Source organism: Pecten maximus, chromosome 4 (genome assembly GCF_902652985.1).
Source record: "Pecten maximus chromosome 4, xPecMax1.1, whole genome shotgun sequence".
NCBI lineage: Eukaryota > Metazoa > Mollusca > Bivalvia > Pectinida > Pectinidae > Pecten > Pecten maximus.
The window spans coordinates 48,786,082-48,800,401 of NC_047018.1; the positions used below are offsets into that span (position 1 = coordinate 48,786,082).

At 36.9% G+C, this 14,320-nt stretch overlaps 1 protein-coding gene across 1 annotated transcript in view; it reads right to left on the reverse strand.

Annotated features, from left to right (window-relative positions):
• Positions 1-4,067: 4,067 nt before the first annotated feature.
• LOC117326318 overlaps positions 4,068-14,320 on the reverse strand; it is a 31,502-nt gene continuing 21,249 nt past the window's right edge. The window contains exons 4-7 of the mRNA XM_033883015.1: positions 14,018-14,238; positions 11,861-11,929; positions 9,797-9,934; positions 4,068-4,501 (exon numbers count right to left, since the gene is read on the reverse strand). Of these exons, the coding sequence (XP_033738906.1) occupies positions 4,186-4,501; positions 9,797-9,934; positions 11,861-11,929; positions 14,018-14,238 (744 nt within the window). The 3' untranslated portion in view covers positions 4,068-4,185. The remainder of the gene's footprint in view (positions 4,502-9,796; positions 9,935-11,860; positions 11,930-14,017; positions 14,239-14,320) is intronic.

Below are 14,320 nucleotides of genomic sequence, written 5' to 3' on the forward strand. Positions count from 1 at the left end.
GTTTGTCGACGACAGTGTCAGCATGTTATTCTGAGTAACCGTTGAAGGCAAGTTGTAACAAACTACATTGCCGTTTTTCATGAGGATTTTATTAAATAATGTTATTATTTGTTTATTTGAAAAGAATCTAGACTAGATATGTCTCATCGGACAACGCAACCGCAATTTTCTATCGGAGTTGAAATATGTTACTAGGGGTCATAAAATAGATGTTTGCCAGGCCTAATTTAACATCTTATAGTATAAATTTTATAATTAAAAAACTTAGGATGTTTACATCTTGGATTTTATCTTTGATTGTACAATATGTTATGTTAATAGACCAATTTGTCGTTCAGTTGATTTTTTTTCAAAGTTTACAAGCACTAGTCGCTATTTTTACGAGTCGTAGTAAAAAGAAGTAGGTCGTTCCCACGCGTATGAATACAGTTCTCACGGAACCAGCCAATCAGCGTAGCGAAAGGTGTTATTACACTAGTGTCATAAAGAAAATTTATGTGATGGGTTTATGACACCGTATATAATATATATATATCAATACTATTTGATGTCACAACCTCATCATGAGAAATTACACATTACACGCAAACAAATTAATAAGTAACCAGGAAATATGAATTCATATGAAAATGGGAAATCCATACAAAATTTATATAAAATTGTGAATTCATATAAATTCATATCGCGATACTACAACAATGTCTTTGTACATACATATGTATGTAACATGATAGTAAAACAAATGACCAAGGGACTCATGCAATTTAATCTTGATTGCAGTGCATATACATACATGGATGGAAATTAATATCATCATCATCATCATCATCATCAATGCCATCAACAGCAGCAGCATTATAAATCAATCATCATCAGTTATACATCATTTCTAAATATACCATTTTCATCATCATTCTCATATCAAAACATCATTTTCATCATAAATAACACACTTATACATCATCAATATACTTATAGATACAAGACATAAGTACATAGACAACCATATATACTCATAAATAAATAAAACAAATAAATTAAAGAATAGATATTCTGAAAAGCATACACACCCTCAGACACACATACATCGACCTTGGCTACTGGCTACATCACACAGAGAAAGTGGACTTTAAGTTTAAGAGAGACTGTTGAACATAAAAGTGAGAGAGAGGGGGGGGGGGGGGGGGGGGGGGGGGGGGGGGGGAGGGAGAGTCCCGTAGGATTATGTATATTTTTTTTTTACATGCATATTTAAAAGTATCTCTGTATAGTTTAAAGAAAGGAAAGAAAAACAAGGGCGATGATTCATAGAAAAACATGAATCTTTCTGATTGGTTGAGATTTCTTTTTTTTATACCACTATTAAAAAAATTCTGAAAATGGCACGAAAAATGTAGGGTCACAATACAACAATTGACGTTGCATATTGGTGAGACCCCAGGGTCTCAAGGATATCTTAGGCACCAACCGAATGACATTCACCATCATGTTGGTACCTCAGGTCTTTGGTGATCTGTTTTCAGTTACACTTCCTGGTATATTGTTCATGGAACCTTCAGCAAAAGGTAACAAGAGATCCCAGAGGGATCTTGGCGCCCACCATTGCATGATCTTTATAGGTTCCATGTCAGATTGATCTTTTCTCTACTTTTTCCTTCATTTTACTAATCTGTGCAAATTGAGACATCCCTCCAGTACTTTTCAAACAAGGGAATCCTAGCTATATAAGAAATTTGAGATTAAGTGATAATGGCTGTTTGTTTGTTAGGTTGTTTTCAGGACAGACTGGTCCCAAAATGCAATACGAAGGACCAAGGGGAACCTACATATGAAATTTAACCCTTTGCCACATGCAGGTTATAACACTTCAGCACTCTGTGCCAATAGTGCAAAGATACATTGTTGCAATGCAACATTATTGCGCTGACTGAAATATACATATACCATCTCAATGGCAGTTTTTGAGAAATTAAGCTTTGTTTTGATTAATTTTTCTAAACCTAATTTTGAAAGTGAAATAGTTGTTTTAGACATTTTTAGTAAGTTACAATTATGTTCAGAATTTCTTAAATTTTAATTCTGTGTTATTTTCTTTATAAAACCAACAACGCATAACCACGAAATCAGCTGTATACAAACAGAACAGACAAATTTCAAAATATTTTGACAATGTAATTTATAATTCATTGAATTCCTGTACATGAAATGATTCAACATTAACTCCCAAATGAAACAAACTGAATTTTCAAAGTTTTCACAAGAATATTTCAACAGTTCAGGCTTAAGCCTAGAATATTTTATATCCGATGTCGCGACGAAGGAATGTGTATCCGACCATTTTGGGTCAAATCTACCTTCGTTTTTCAAATGCCAGCGAGCGTAGTTATTAGTGTTTCGAGCTATGGTGGAAAACTGATTCTCATTGAAGAAAAGGTAGAAATAATCAATGGGACTTGCAGTATCAACATCAAAAGTTTCTGGAAGTACTGGCCCCGTTTCCCTAACAAAATCATTTACTTTGATCGGCGAAAAATCTCAGTCAACATTACCTAATGGCGACAGTACAACTAGTCGCCGTTCGTCCTCATTTTCGGACTCGTTATCTGTTGACAGTTTATTTAGAACATCGTTAAGATAAATATCTGACTCAATGTATTCAGGTCCAAAGCCATCGAACTCTAAATTATCATCATCGTCGTCAAAAACGTCGCGCAAAATCGTAGCCACAGCCGCCATCACGCCTCGTTGTTGTCACACTTTTCTACACTCATGACTCACACTTTCTAGGTTAATTTATTCAAAAACTTTTGTATGAATGACGTGTACAAATCTGATTGGTCGATGCATTGATATCTTCTTAAAATAGTATCAGGGATTTCCAGATAGGTGTCGCTCTCAATCACGGGATTTTCCATGTCTAAGTTTACCGAACCGGCATGGCGTCGAGAGGCGCTTACATTGAGATAACGTAGAGGCGTCGAGAAGCGCTTACATGGAGATAATGCAAAGGCGTCAGGAAGCGCTTACATGTGGCAAGGGGTAAAGGCGTCCAGAGGCGCTTACATGTGGCAAAGGGTTAAGAAAGATCCCTTCAGTACTTTCTGAGAAATAGCAATAACAAACTTCAATTGTCAAAATCCAAGATGGCTGCCTGTTGGCCATATTGTTTTCAGATAGGTCTCAAAAAGCAATATGCATAACAAGGCACCAAGGGGAACCTACATATGAAATTTGAGAAAGATCCCTTCAGTACTTTCTCAGAAATAGCGATAACAAACTTCAAATGTCAAAATCCAAGATGGCTGCCTGTCGGCCATGTTGTTTTCCGATTGTTCTCAAAAAGCAATATGCATAACTAGGCACCAAGGGGGAACCTACATATGAAATTTAAGAAAGATCCCTTCAGTACTTTCTCAGAAATAGCGATAACAAACTTCAAATGTCAAAATCCAAGATGGCTGCCTGTCGGCCATGTTGTTTTCCGATTGGTCTCAAAATGCAATATGCATAACTAGGCACCAAGGGGAACCTACATATGAAATTGGAGAAAGATCCCTTCAGTACTTTCTCAGAAATAGTGATAACAAACTTCAATTGTCAAAATCCAAGATGGCTGCCTGTCGGCCATGTTGTTTTCCGATTGGTCTCAAAATGCAATATGCATAACTAGGCACCAAGGGAAACCTATATATGAAATTTCAGAAAGATCCCTTCAGTACTTTCTCAGAAATAGCGATAACAAACTTCAAATGTCAAAATCCAAGATGGCTGCCTGTCGGCCATGTTGTTTTCCGATTGGTCTCAAAATGCAATATGCATAACTAGGCACCAAGGGGAACCTACATATGAAATTGCAGAAAGATCCCTTCAGTACTTTCTCAGAAATAGTGATAACAAACTTCAATTGTCAAAATCCAAGATGGCTGCCTGTCGGCCATGTTGTTTTCCGATTGGTCTCAAAATGCAATATGCATAACTAGACACCAAGGGGAACCTTCATATGAAATTGGAGAAAGATCCCTTAGGTACTTTTTGAGGATTAGCGATAACAAGAATTGTTGACGGACGGAGGGACGGACGGAGGGACGGACGGACGGACGGACGACGGACCACGGACGCAGGGCGATTTGAATAGCCCACCATCTGATGATGGTGGGCTAAAAAGTATGACTTTCTGATGCCATTCTACTCCTCATTGGCATCTCCCTCATTGTTTGGACTGTCCTCTCTCTGACCAGAAGTGGCCCCTACAGAAGAGGATGGAGGAATCTGAATGAAGTAGATAAAACTGAGAGATGTTGCGCCAGGATCCTCTTGGTCAAAACTCCAAGGCTCTAGGTCCCCATTTCGATTATTAGGGAAGAAATACCAGTTTCCTACTGGTATCCCATTTCTGTTAAAGTTGCCACCCTCATCAGGTCGAAACACATAGGACATGTAGTGTCCAGGAATACCTGATCCATCCTCACGTCGACCAAGTGTAAGTAGGAAAGGCATATATCTGTAATTAATGAGTCAATGATTAATAAGGTGATTTTGACAACAATAATTTTTTCATATTGAATATTTTCATTCTGTTAGAAAAAATAGTTCCCAGTATGCTCTTTTCACCATTAAGTTATATTATATCATCATATTACTATTAAACATCTGTATTTGATAACTGAATGGAAAGGGTAATTAATATAAATATCATTATTTTTTAACAACTAGGTCAAAGACGTATCTTGGTGTCCCAACATTGAATGATATTAGTCTGCTCTTTCTTCTACTTTAATGATTTGATAACAAGGGAAACCTTTATATGAAATCTTAAGACAGATCTAAGAACTTTCAGTAAAGTAGAAATAGCATTCATGCTAAGCTTCAACAGTCAACTTCTAGATCAAACACAGAATAAAATGGGCACATCTAGAGACCAAGGGGAACCCACATATGAAGTTTGAGACAAAGGAAATCTACATATGAAATCTAAGAGTGATCTAAGTTAAACTTTCTGTGAATAAGAAATAGCAATGCTAAAATCCAACTGTCAGCCATTCGGGTCGGATGACCTAAAAATATAACCAAGAAACTAAGTCCCTAGGGGTTGAGAAGACCACAGTGCCTATTTTCACAACCAGTGATGCTGGTTATAGGGTGGGGATATCAACGGTTTCAAAAATACAGGTAGCAATTAAAAGGACTTACTTCTATTCGGCCCCGTCCTTCTGGCCCCAAGGGGGTCAGAATCACCATTTATTAGTGATGGGACATCGGTTGAAAATCTGTTTCGATTATCGGATCACATCGGATAGGACAACCGATGTAGTCAACCGATTAATAATCGGTTAAATCACAAGTGTTTTGTTTCAGTTATTAATCATCATTTTGTTATGTAATGTGTATCAATAATTATCTTTTGTAAGTGTAATTATTCCTATTTCTTAGTTGATGGTGCACATGAATGTATGATTGAATGGTTAAGACAGTTACAACAACTGTTCTTTTGGTCAACAGCTATGACTTAAAAAATAGATATTAATGATCCAAGAAGAATGAAGTCCAGTAAAAGTATCTGGATTTCACAGATTTGTTTATAAAACATGAAATTGTCCATGATTATATACTTTTGTTAATAAAGTGACACTTTCATTTTCTACATGGTCTTTGTAACTTTTGTTCGTTGAATTCTAGATGCAAAAGTAGTAGAATACAATATGAGCAGGTACACATATAAAATCAAGAATTACAAAAGAGCAATGATGCGATGCCATAGAGCTTATATCCCATTGAATATGCATTGATGGATATTGCCATTATTTGCATTGGATATTCACATTGTAATTGTACCAGACTACCAGTGTTGTTTTTTTTGTTTTTTTTTTATTAATCATGCATGAAAATGCAATTATTAGCGCTTTTAATTTGTCTACCAATGGCCAAATAGTTGGGACTTCCAAAACTGACAAAGAAAGTTTCAGAAACCTATTTATGAGAAAAAATATTATAACTAGCAAAGTTTTATTCAACAGATTAAGCAACAACTAATTAACAAATCCACTTTCTTTGATTTAACAAAAATATAAATTGGAAGTTAATTTCAAATATTGTGGTAAACCATAAATTTATCTATTAATATTACAGTATGCAATTACAAAATATAAATAAAAATGTGCTTCTTTGTAGAATGTAGATTGTGTATTGCCTATTGCGAGATTATATAAGTATGCAGGGATTGAGCAATGTGGCTGGACTGTTTCCCTTATACCTAGCAGAAACATACCTCATTACTCAGCTAATATATATAAAATGTGCTAAAACTTATCGTTAAGAAACCAAATGTTTCCTCCAGGGCTACTTATTATCGAAAATAATAAACAGATGGAGTCATTTTATAAGTCTTTCACTATCTAATACTATCAAATACCGAAATGTAGCTACTTGTATTTTTGTAACATTTCTTACAAAGGCGGCAAACAGCGACCGTCATGTCAAGGTTTTTTCTAGAAGGACCCCATTCTTTTTTTTATTTTGCGGAATGCATATATAATCCATACTTTTGACTTTGCCTTTCCAACCCCGGGTGGTCGAATTATAAGCTCTGAATCAGTATCCGTTGTAGTGGCAATTGCAACGGAGTCGTCGACGACAAGGCAGCCGTCCGCCATCTTTATTCTAAGGTTATAACATTAGAGTGACTTCCCTTGATTCGGGCGCGTTCGATGATCGATTCTTGAAAAACGGAAATCGATGGTCGAAATCGAAGGTGCATTCGATTCGTCAACCGATTATAATCGATGATCGGCGCACCACTACCATTTATGCAAAATCTGTTCCCCTTTCCCCAAGAATGTTGCATTCAGTACATTGTGTTGAGTAGTGATTCAAATGATTTAACTCTATTTCCCCTATTGGGCCTTGCCCCTCTAGCCCCAGGGGGTCAGAGTCACTATTTAAGCAAAATCTGTTCCCCCTCTTCTTAGGATGTTTCTGACCAAATTTAGTTCAAATCCTTTCAATACTTTATTGTTAGTAGCATTTTAAATGATTTACTTCTATTTCCCCTATCCCCTCTGGCCCGAAGGATGTCAGAGTCACCATTTATGCAAAATCTGTCCCTTCTCCCCTAAGGCTCTTTCTGACCAAATTTGGTTCAAATCCATTCAATACTGGACTAGGAGCGATTTAAATGTTGCAAATTATGTTCCCCTTCCCCAATGATGTCTCTGACCGAATTTGGCTTTTGACTAGCAGTGATTTGAAGCAAATGCTGATGGTCGACAGACGACCGAATACGGACGACGGATGCCGTGCCATGGCATAAGCTCAGAAAAAGAGACCAAGGAATCTAAATGTGAAATTTGAGAAATATACCTCCAGTACTTTTCAAGAAATAGCAATAACAAACTTCAATTGTTATAATCCAAGATGGCCTCCTGTAAGCCATTTTATTTCCACAACCATACTAACAAGAGGCCCAATGGGCCTGTATCGCTCACCTGGCTCTACACCAACTTTGACGTTGATTGAGGTCATTTCTACACATACTATGCTGTTTCCTCTTTTTTCAAATTTCAGTGTATGCTTGCTTTTTTATATCAATAAATTTTCTAGTCCTTCATTCCAGCATAATATATGCCTAATATCAGGTTTCAGAGACTCTTGGCTATCGCAAAATTATTGTACACAGATTTAAGCCGATTTCACCCATGTGACCATTAATGAAGGTCAAGGTCATTTATTTGAACAAACTTGGTACCCTTCATCTCAGCATGCTACAGGCCCAATATCAAGTCCGTGGGCCTCTTGGTTATTGAGAAGAAGTCTTTGGAAGATTATAGCCTTTTTGACCTATGTGACCTTGAATGAAGGTCAAGGTCATTTATTTGAACAAACTTGGTAGCCCTTCACTCCAGCATGCTACAGGCCCAATATAAAGTCCCTGGGCCTCTTGGTTATTGAGAAGAATTTGTTGGAAGATTATAGCCTTTTTGACCCATGTGACCTTGAATGAAGGTCAAGGTCATGTCTTTGAACAAACGTGGTAGCCCTTCACCCCAGCATGCTACAGGTCCAATATCAAGTCCCTGGGCCTCTTGGTTATTGTGAAATTGTTTGAAGATAATAACCTATTTGACCCATGTGACCTTGAATGAAGGTCAAGGACATTTATTTGCACAAACTTGGTAGACCTTCATCCCAGCATGCTACAGGCCCAATATCAAGTCCCTGGGCCTCTTGGTTATTGAGAAGAGGTTGTTTGAAGATTATAGCCTAGCTATTTCACCTATGTCACCTTGAATGAAGGTCAGGTGAGCTAAAAATGGAATGGGCACAACTAGGGGCCTGGCCAGAAACCTACATGTGAAGTTTGAGGAATATCCCTCCAGTACTTTTCAAGAAACAGAGACAACAAGGACTGTTTATGGAAGAACCATGGACAAAGGGCAATTTTAATAGATAAATCTATCCAAGATTTTTGATGAAAAAGTGGTCATGTGTGACAGTTGATCTTTAACCTCGACCGATGACAACCAAATTGGAATCAGGTGGTGTGATGCTATTTATGGTGTGAATATGAACTAAGTCTGGCCAGGGGTTCACGAGATACCATGCACAGACATGCATGCACATGCATGCACACACATACACACACATACCGTATTTGACCTAATAAGGGCGCAGGGCGCGGGTAATTGACGGTGAGGGCGCCCTTATTAAGATTAGTTATTCTGAAGTTTTATGAAAGAGACTATACCTTATAGCAGAATACCCAAGGTTGTGGAAACGGTAAACTATTCAGAAGACATCTATTCATTATCATATATTAAGCTTAAACATCACTTGAATACTCCTGTAAACTTGTAAACCATGCCAGCTGATCTTTAGTCCGGCCTATCACAAGGAGACTTAACACGAACATACCGCAGCCTCCCACAACACACATACGCATTCACCACACGCCTGCATGTCGCACGCACGGGAGGCCGTCCTTAAATGACCTTAGATGTTAATAGGACGTTAAATAAAATAAACCAAACCAAACTTTAGACCAGAGAACCTGTGTTCCACCATTTATGTTCAAATGGAACACTTTTGTGTTCTATTTATAGAAACATGTGATTTCCCAGATCATATCAGACATCGTTTTCTTTGACCTAATAATTGATTTACAATGTCTTTTACTAGCTTTCTGTTCTGAACAAAAGTTATTTATCAACAAGAATGAAGTCATGAAGTCTTTACTTTATCTTCAAATAAAGAGGTAAGTTATTATTTGTATGTGTGTTTAGTTTTGGGTGCTCTTTGCACTGACATGTCATCTGTAGCCTGTAGGAATACACAAAATGTGGCGAAAACATGTGTTCCAGTTACTTAATTTGCTGAAGAAAATTGAACACATAAAGTAGCAAAATATTTCACATGAATTATTACTTTTGAACACCATTTTGACACTCAGTCAAAGATTTATTTCCTTGAAAAAAAGTAGGGGTGCCCTTATTAGGGCAGGCGCCCTTATTAGGTCAAATACGGTATATACACACAGAGATAGGATTAACTTCAGGTAAAGTCTCCTTGTAGTACTTGTAACTGGAGTTATCTTACAACAGTCCTATTAAATGATTTCCTGAGAAATAAAGATGATGTGTCTTGCCTGAGGACACAAACATATAACAGCCTGTGATATTAGCTTACCAAAAAAACATCCCAAACGGACAGGTTTGCAACACACAATTTTCAATGCTCTCCTGACATGAAAACAAATTTCTATTACATTTGAATATTTCTATTGTAGCATCCAACCAATATTTACCTTTCTCCACACAGGTTTACAATCTCACTTAGATGGCTATTGGGTATGCGGTAAGAAAGAAACTGCAGATTAGCGGCGATGATTAAAGCAGGTCTTCCACTTTCAAATCTTAATGTGACAGTTGTCTGGCCATCACACCTAAAATCACACAAAAACTGCAAAATATAAGTTACCCAATGGGCCTTTATTGCTAACATGGTATTCACTTCTTTGATGATTCTCTGCCTTTTTGTTAATCGAAAGATGAGTCTAGGCCTCTGTAGTAAGAGAATCAGTTTCACTTTCAGAATCGATAATTAAAAAAACTTGAAATTTGTTTCCTTTCAGCACAGAATTGCCTTTTACATGTCTAAGCCTTTGTCATCAATATTTCTACTACTGAACACAAAGAAAGCATTTAACAGTTGTTAATATATTTAAATCTCCTTAATCGCTTGTAAATGACCAGAAAATAACAACACTTTGTATGCCCGACTTCCTTAACAACCCTACCAGTTTTCAGCTCAATGTCACCAGTGGAACTGATGAGGAAGAAAATTAAAATGTGTTTTTCAAGATGGCTGCCATGGCGGCTTATGATCTTGGAGTTCGGGCAGACGGGATGTGTCTGGCTGAGAAATTAAGCTAAATCAAAATCAGTGTTTGGGAAGAAGTTGTTTGAGGACATTTTTTATGTATGTGTACAGAAGACAGATGCAACGATATGGCATAAGCTCACCATGGTACTTTGGCCGGACCAGGTGAGCTAAAAATCGTAATATCGACCATAGAAAATATGAGAAATGCTCCTACCTTGGTCTTTCAGTAATCAATGTAATGTCTACATAAGCTAGAATGTGTTTAAAGGATATAAGCCTTGAACAGTCTATTATATAGAGTATTGGACAGTCTCAGACACGTATTGCCAAAGACTGTCCAATGTTTTATATAATAGACAGTTTGAGGCTTTTATCTTACTTAATTATTAAACACATTTTGTGATGTCATCCATTGTTATAAGTGTACAATATCCAATAGAATTCATAGACATCACCTGTAGCCATCCAATAAGTTACCTGCAGCTGTCCAATGAGTAAACATTGTCAAAAGAATGCACTTATTGGACAGCTCCAGTTAACCTTTTGGATGGCTACAGGTAAGCTATCAAATCAGCACACAACACTATTCAATATAAATGGAAAACATAGTAAAAGAATAATGTGAAAATAAATATTGATAAAATGTAATTTAGAATTCAAACATCAACATTCTTAACAGTATACCCAGTATTCATTTTCCTATAGTCAGGTTTCCCATGCACTACAATTTTTCCAACCGATCTGAAAGACACATTTCCAGCAATAATTGTAATTTCGTTTGAATTCGTAATTTTGACAACAACACTTTGGAGTTCAGGACAGTTGCAATCTTGCATTTCCCCCACAATTTAAGTGAACAAAATTTCTTTTGTATCATCCCTTCGTGTATCATCCCAGATAGTTAGCTGTGATATATTTAGATAAAAATATTTTGGAGGAGGTGTCAAAATCTTGAATTTTCTCACTTTTTAATATTGTAGTTTAATTCATTTCATCTGCTCACAGATATAACCCCAGAAATATACTGAAATCAATTTCTTCAATAAATCAATCACATTTTTTAAAAATTCAATCCATTCCAATACTGAATGCTGATACTCAAAATGTACTGCACATGTATTGGACAACATTCTTCAGACAAGACTAAATTCTGCAGGGGCATATTCCACACACCTGTACAAAAGCATGCAAAGTATGCTACCGAACACCACTATCTTTTCTTGTTAGTTCACATTCCTTGTGCGTTGTGCATAAGCTTTTACTTTCAAATTGCTACTTCTCCTAAACACCAAAGTGGATTTTAACCAAATTTGGTCTGAAAAATCATTTCGGAAGATCTAGAAATACCATAATTTATATAAATGAGGCTGGTCCGACCCCAGAGGACAGACCTAGAGGGGCGAGGCCTCAAAAGGGGAACTTGGCTGAAATTTTTCTTTTAAAATATATACATGTATGTAATGTGAACAACACAAAAAAAACATACCCTGGCTGACTGCATTGCTGAGTTGGGCAGGAAATGGTGGATGTCAAGGCTTCCTGGAAACCTGTTGAACTATCATAAAATGACTATTATTAGACCAATATTAAAAGAATAAGAACAGTAATTTTATTTCTAAGATGTGAATACTTCTAGCAAACTGCTGTGGTCAAGGACACCGTTATGTTTTATGTTTATGATCTGTTAACAAGAGGCCAATGGGGCCTGTATCATTCACCTGGATATGTCAGCAATTGTGGTAAAGCTATATTACAAATACTTTTCCCATTTAGGGATCTGCCTCTGATTCCAAAGAAAATTCAAAGCAAACTAGAGTACTGACAGGTCAGCAAGGGCCCTGTCATGCAACTGTTTAACCCAGTTATCCGCCATCCGCCCATACCGCCAATGTTCAGTTTGACATTTGGACTTAAAAAGCAACTGCAAGTAGGAAGGGAAATTTACATTGATTTGACTCTTGTTTCCTTTCTGCTCCATATACATGTACCAGACACTGTACTCATTTGTAAAGTTTGATTTGTTTTATCTAATCCAGGGCCATTATTTGTCAGGAGATCACATTTGTCCTTGACCTTAGGACTCAAGTGACCTTGAAATTTGACCCAGTGACAATGATCTTTGGTTAGTTGACATCTTGTTTAAAAATCTCAACCAACTGTTCTTCATAATGTCATGATGAAATGCTCATCAGTGAAAAATTAGAAAATTTGACACTGACTTTCAACCTTTCGACTCAGTAACCTTGACCTTTAATCTCTTGATTCATTCCATGCAGATGTTTGGAAGGTGTTGCTCCCCAAATGCTTGAATTATAAACTTTTTGCAGAAGCATGATCGGTCTTATACTAAGCACAACAGGTTGCGTTTGGTAACATGTAATGTATTTGCATTGGCTGGTCATGAATTTTTGTCTTATATGTACAATAAGACATGAACAAGGGCCCAGAGACCAAACGTCAAAATAATGTCCATGTTGATGTCGAACAATGCTATACATGCTGTATATTGTTATCGGTTAGGGATCTCAACTACTTCAAACATAAAACCCAGAACAATTCCAGACTGAAGGTGTGAAAAGACCCCAAGGATGGATTTTACAACAAGGTTGTGTTTAAAGAAACTATGTCCTTTGGGGTGGGGAAAGATCCTTGGGCCAATTTTTACATCAGGATTGTGTTTATCTCTTGATGTCAAGCAATGCTATATATGGTTATGGGATAGGTATCTCAATTGCTTCTAAGAGATAACCCAGAAACTAATGTAAGCCCCAAGGGCGGGGAAAGACCTGAGGCTGGCCCCATACACTGATCAAGGGAACTAAATTTAACAATTTAAAATCTACATGTCTAGGGCATCATATATATGAAATATCATAGCTATCTGGCTTGTATATTTCGAGAAGATTTTTAAAGCTGAATACCAATAATAGCTTAAAGTTTGATCACTGGGTGTGGTCCCATATACTGACCTAAGGACCTGATTATAACAATTTCAAATCCACATGGCTCTTAGGACATCATTACATGATATGAATGAAATATCAAAGCTCAAACCTTTTCAAAAGAAGATTTTTTAAAACTGAATACCAATTGTGTATTTGATAATTTATATAATAGTTTGATCCTTGGCATGGCCCCATGTACTGACCCAGGAGCCTAATTTTAACAATTTGAAATATACATGTCTAGAACTTGATACAGATGAAACATCGAAGCTATCTATAGCTTACTGGTATACTTTTCAAGAAGAATATTTTTTTTAGAAATTTGTCTAAATTCTCCATTTTGGCCCTGGCCCCTAGCCCCCAGTGGAAATAGGACATTTTCATGAATTAATCTAACGCCACACGTGCCAACAATGCTTTAGGCCAAATTTTGTCAAAATCTGTCAAGCAGTTCTATACAAGAAGCTGTTTAAAGAAAACGTTAACAAGGGACACTAGCTGCGCCATGGCATTAGGTTCACCTGCCCAAAGCACAAGTGAGCTAATGCCATGGCGCATTATAAAACTGATATTTTATAATCCAGATATAGTTTCAGTACTGAACTGGAACTTCCTGTTAAAACTGATGACAAAAATAATACATGTAACCCATGATATAATGTCAACAACTTCAAATAGATTATACATAATAAACTTACGCATTAAATTCAAACAGGATGATGTCTTGATTAGGTGTTGACTCAGAACAATGTTTACATGTTGTGCATATTTTTGTAATCCTACGACGCAGTTGGTTCTCGATCAGTGGCATCACCATCAGTCCTTCTGCACTCAGCAGATTGTATGCATTCGGTACAAGCTTTAACTTGGCTTCTGCAAATAGCCCTGCATCACACAGGAAGATGGCCTCCAACAGTGTCTGAAAGTACAATGATGTTAAACTGATAAGCATCTTGTGGATGATGTGGTGTTGCCATTTAATTCAACACAAGAGGCCCAAT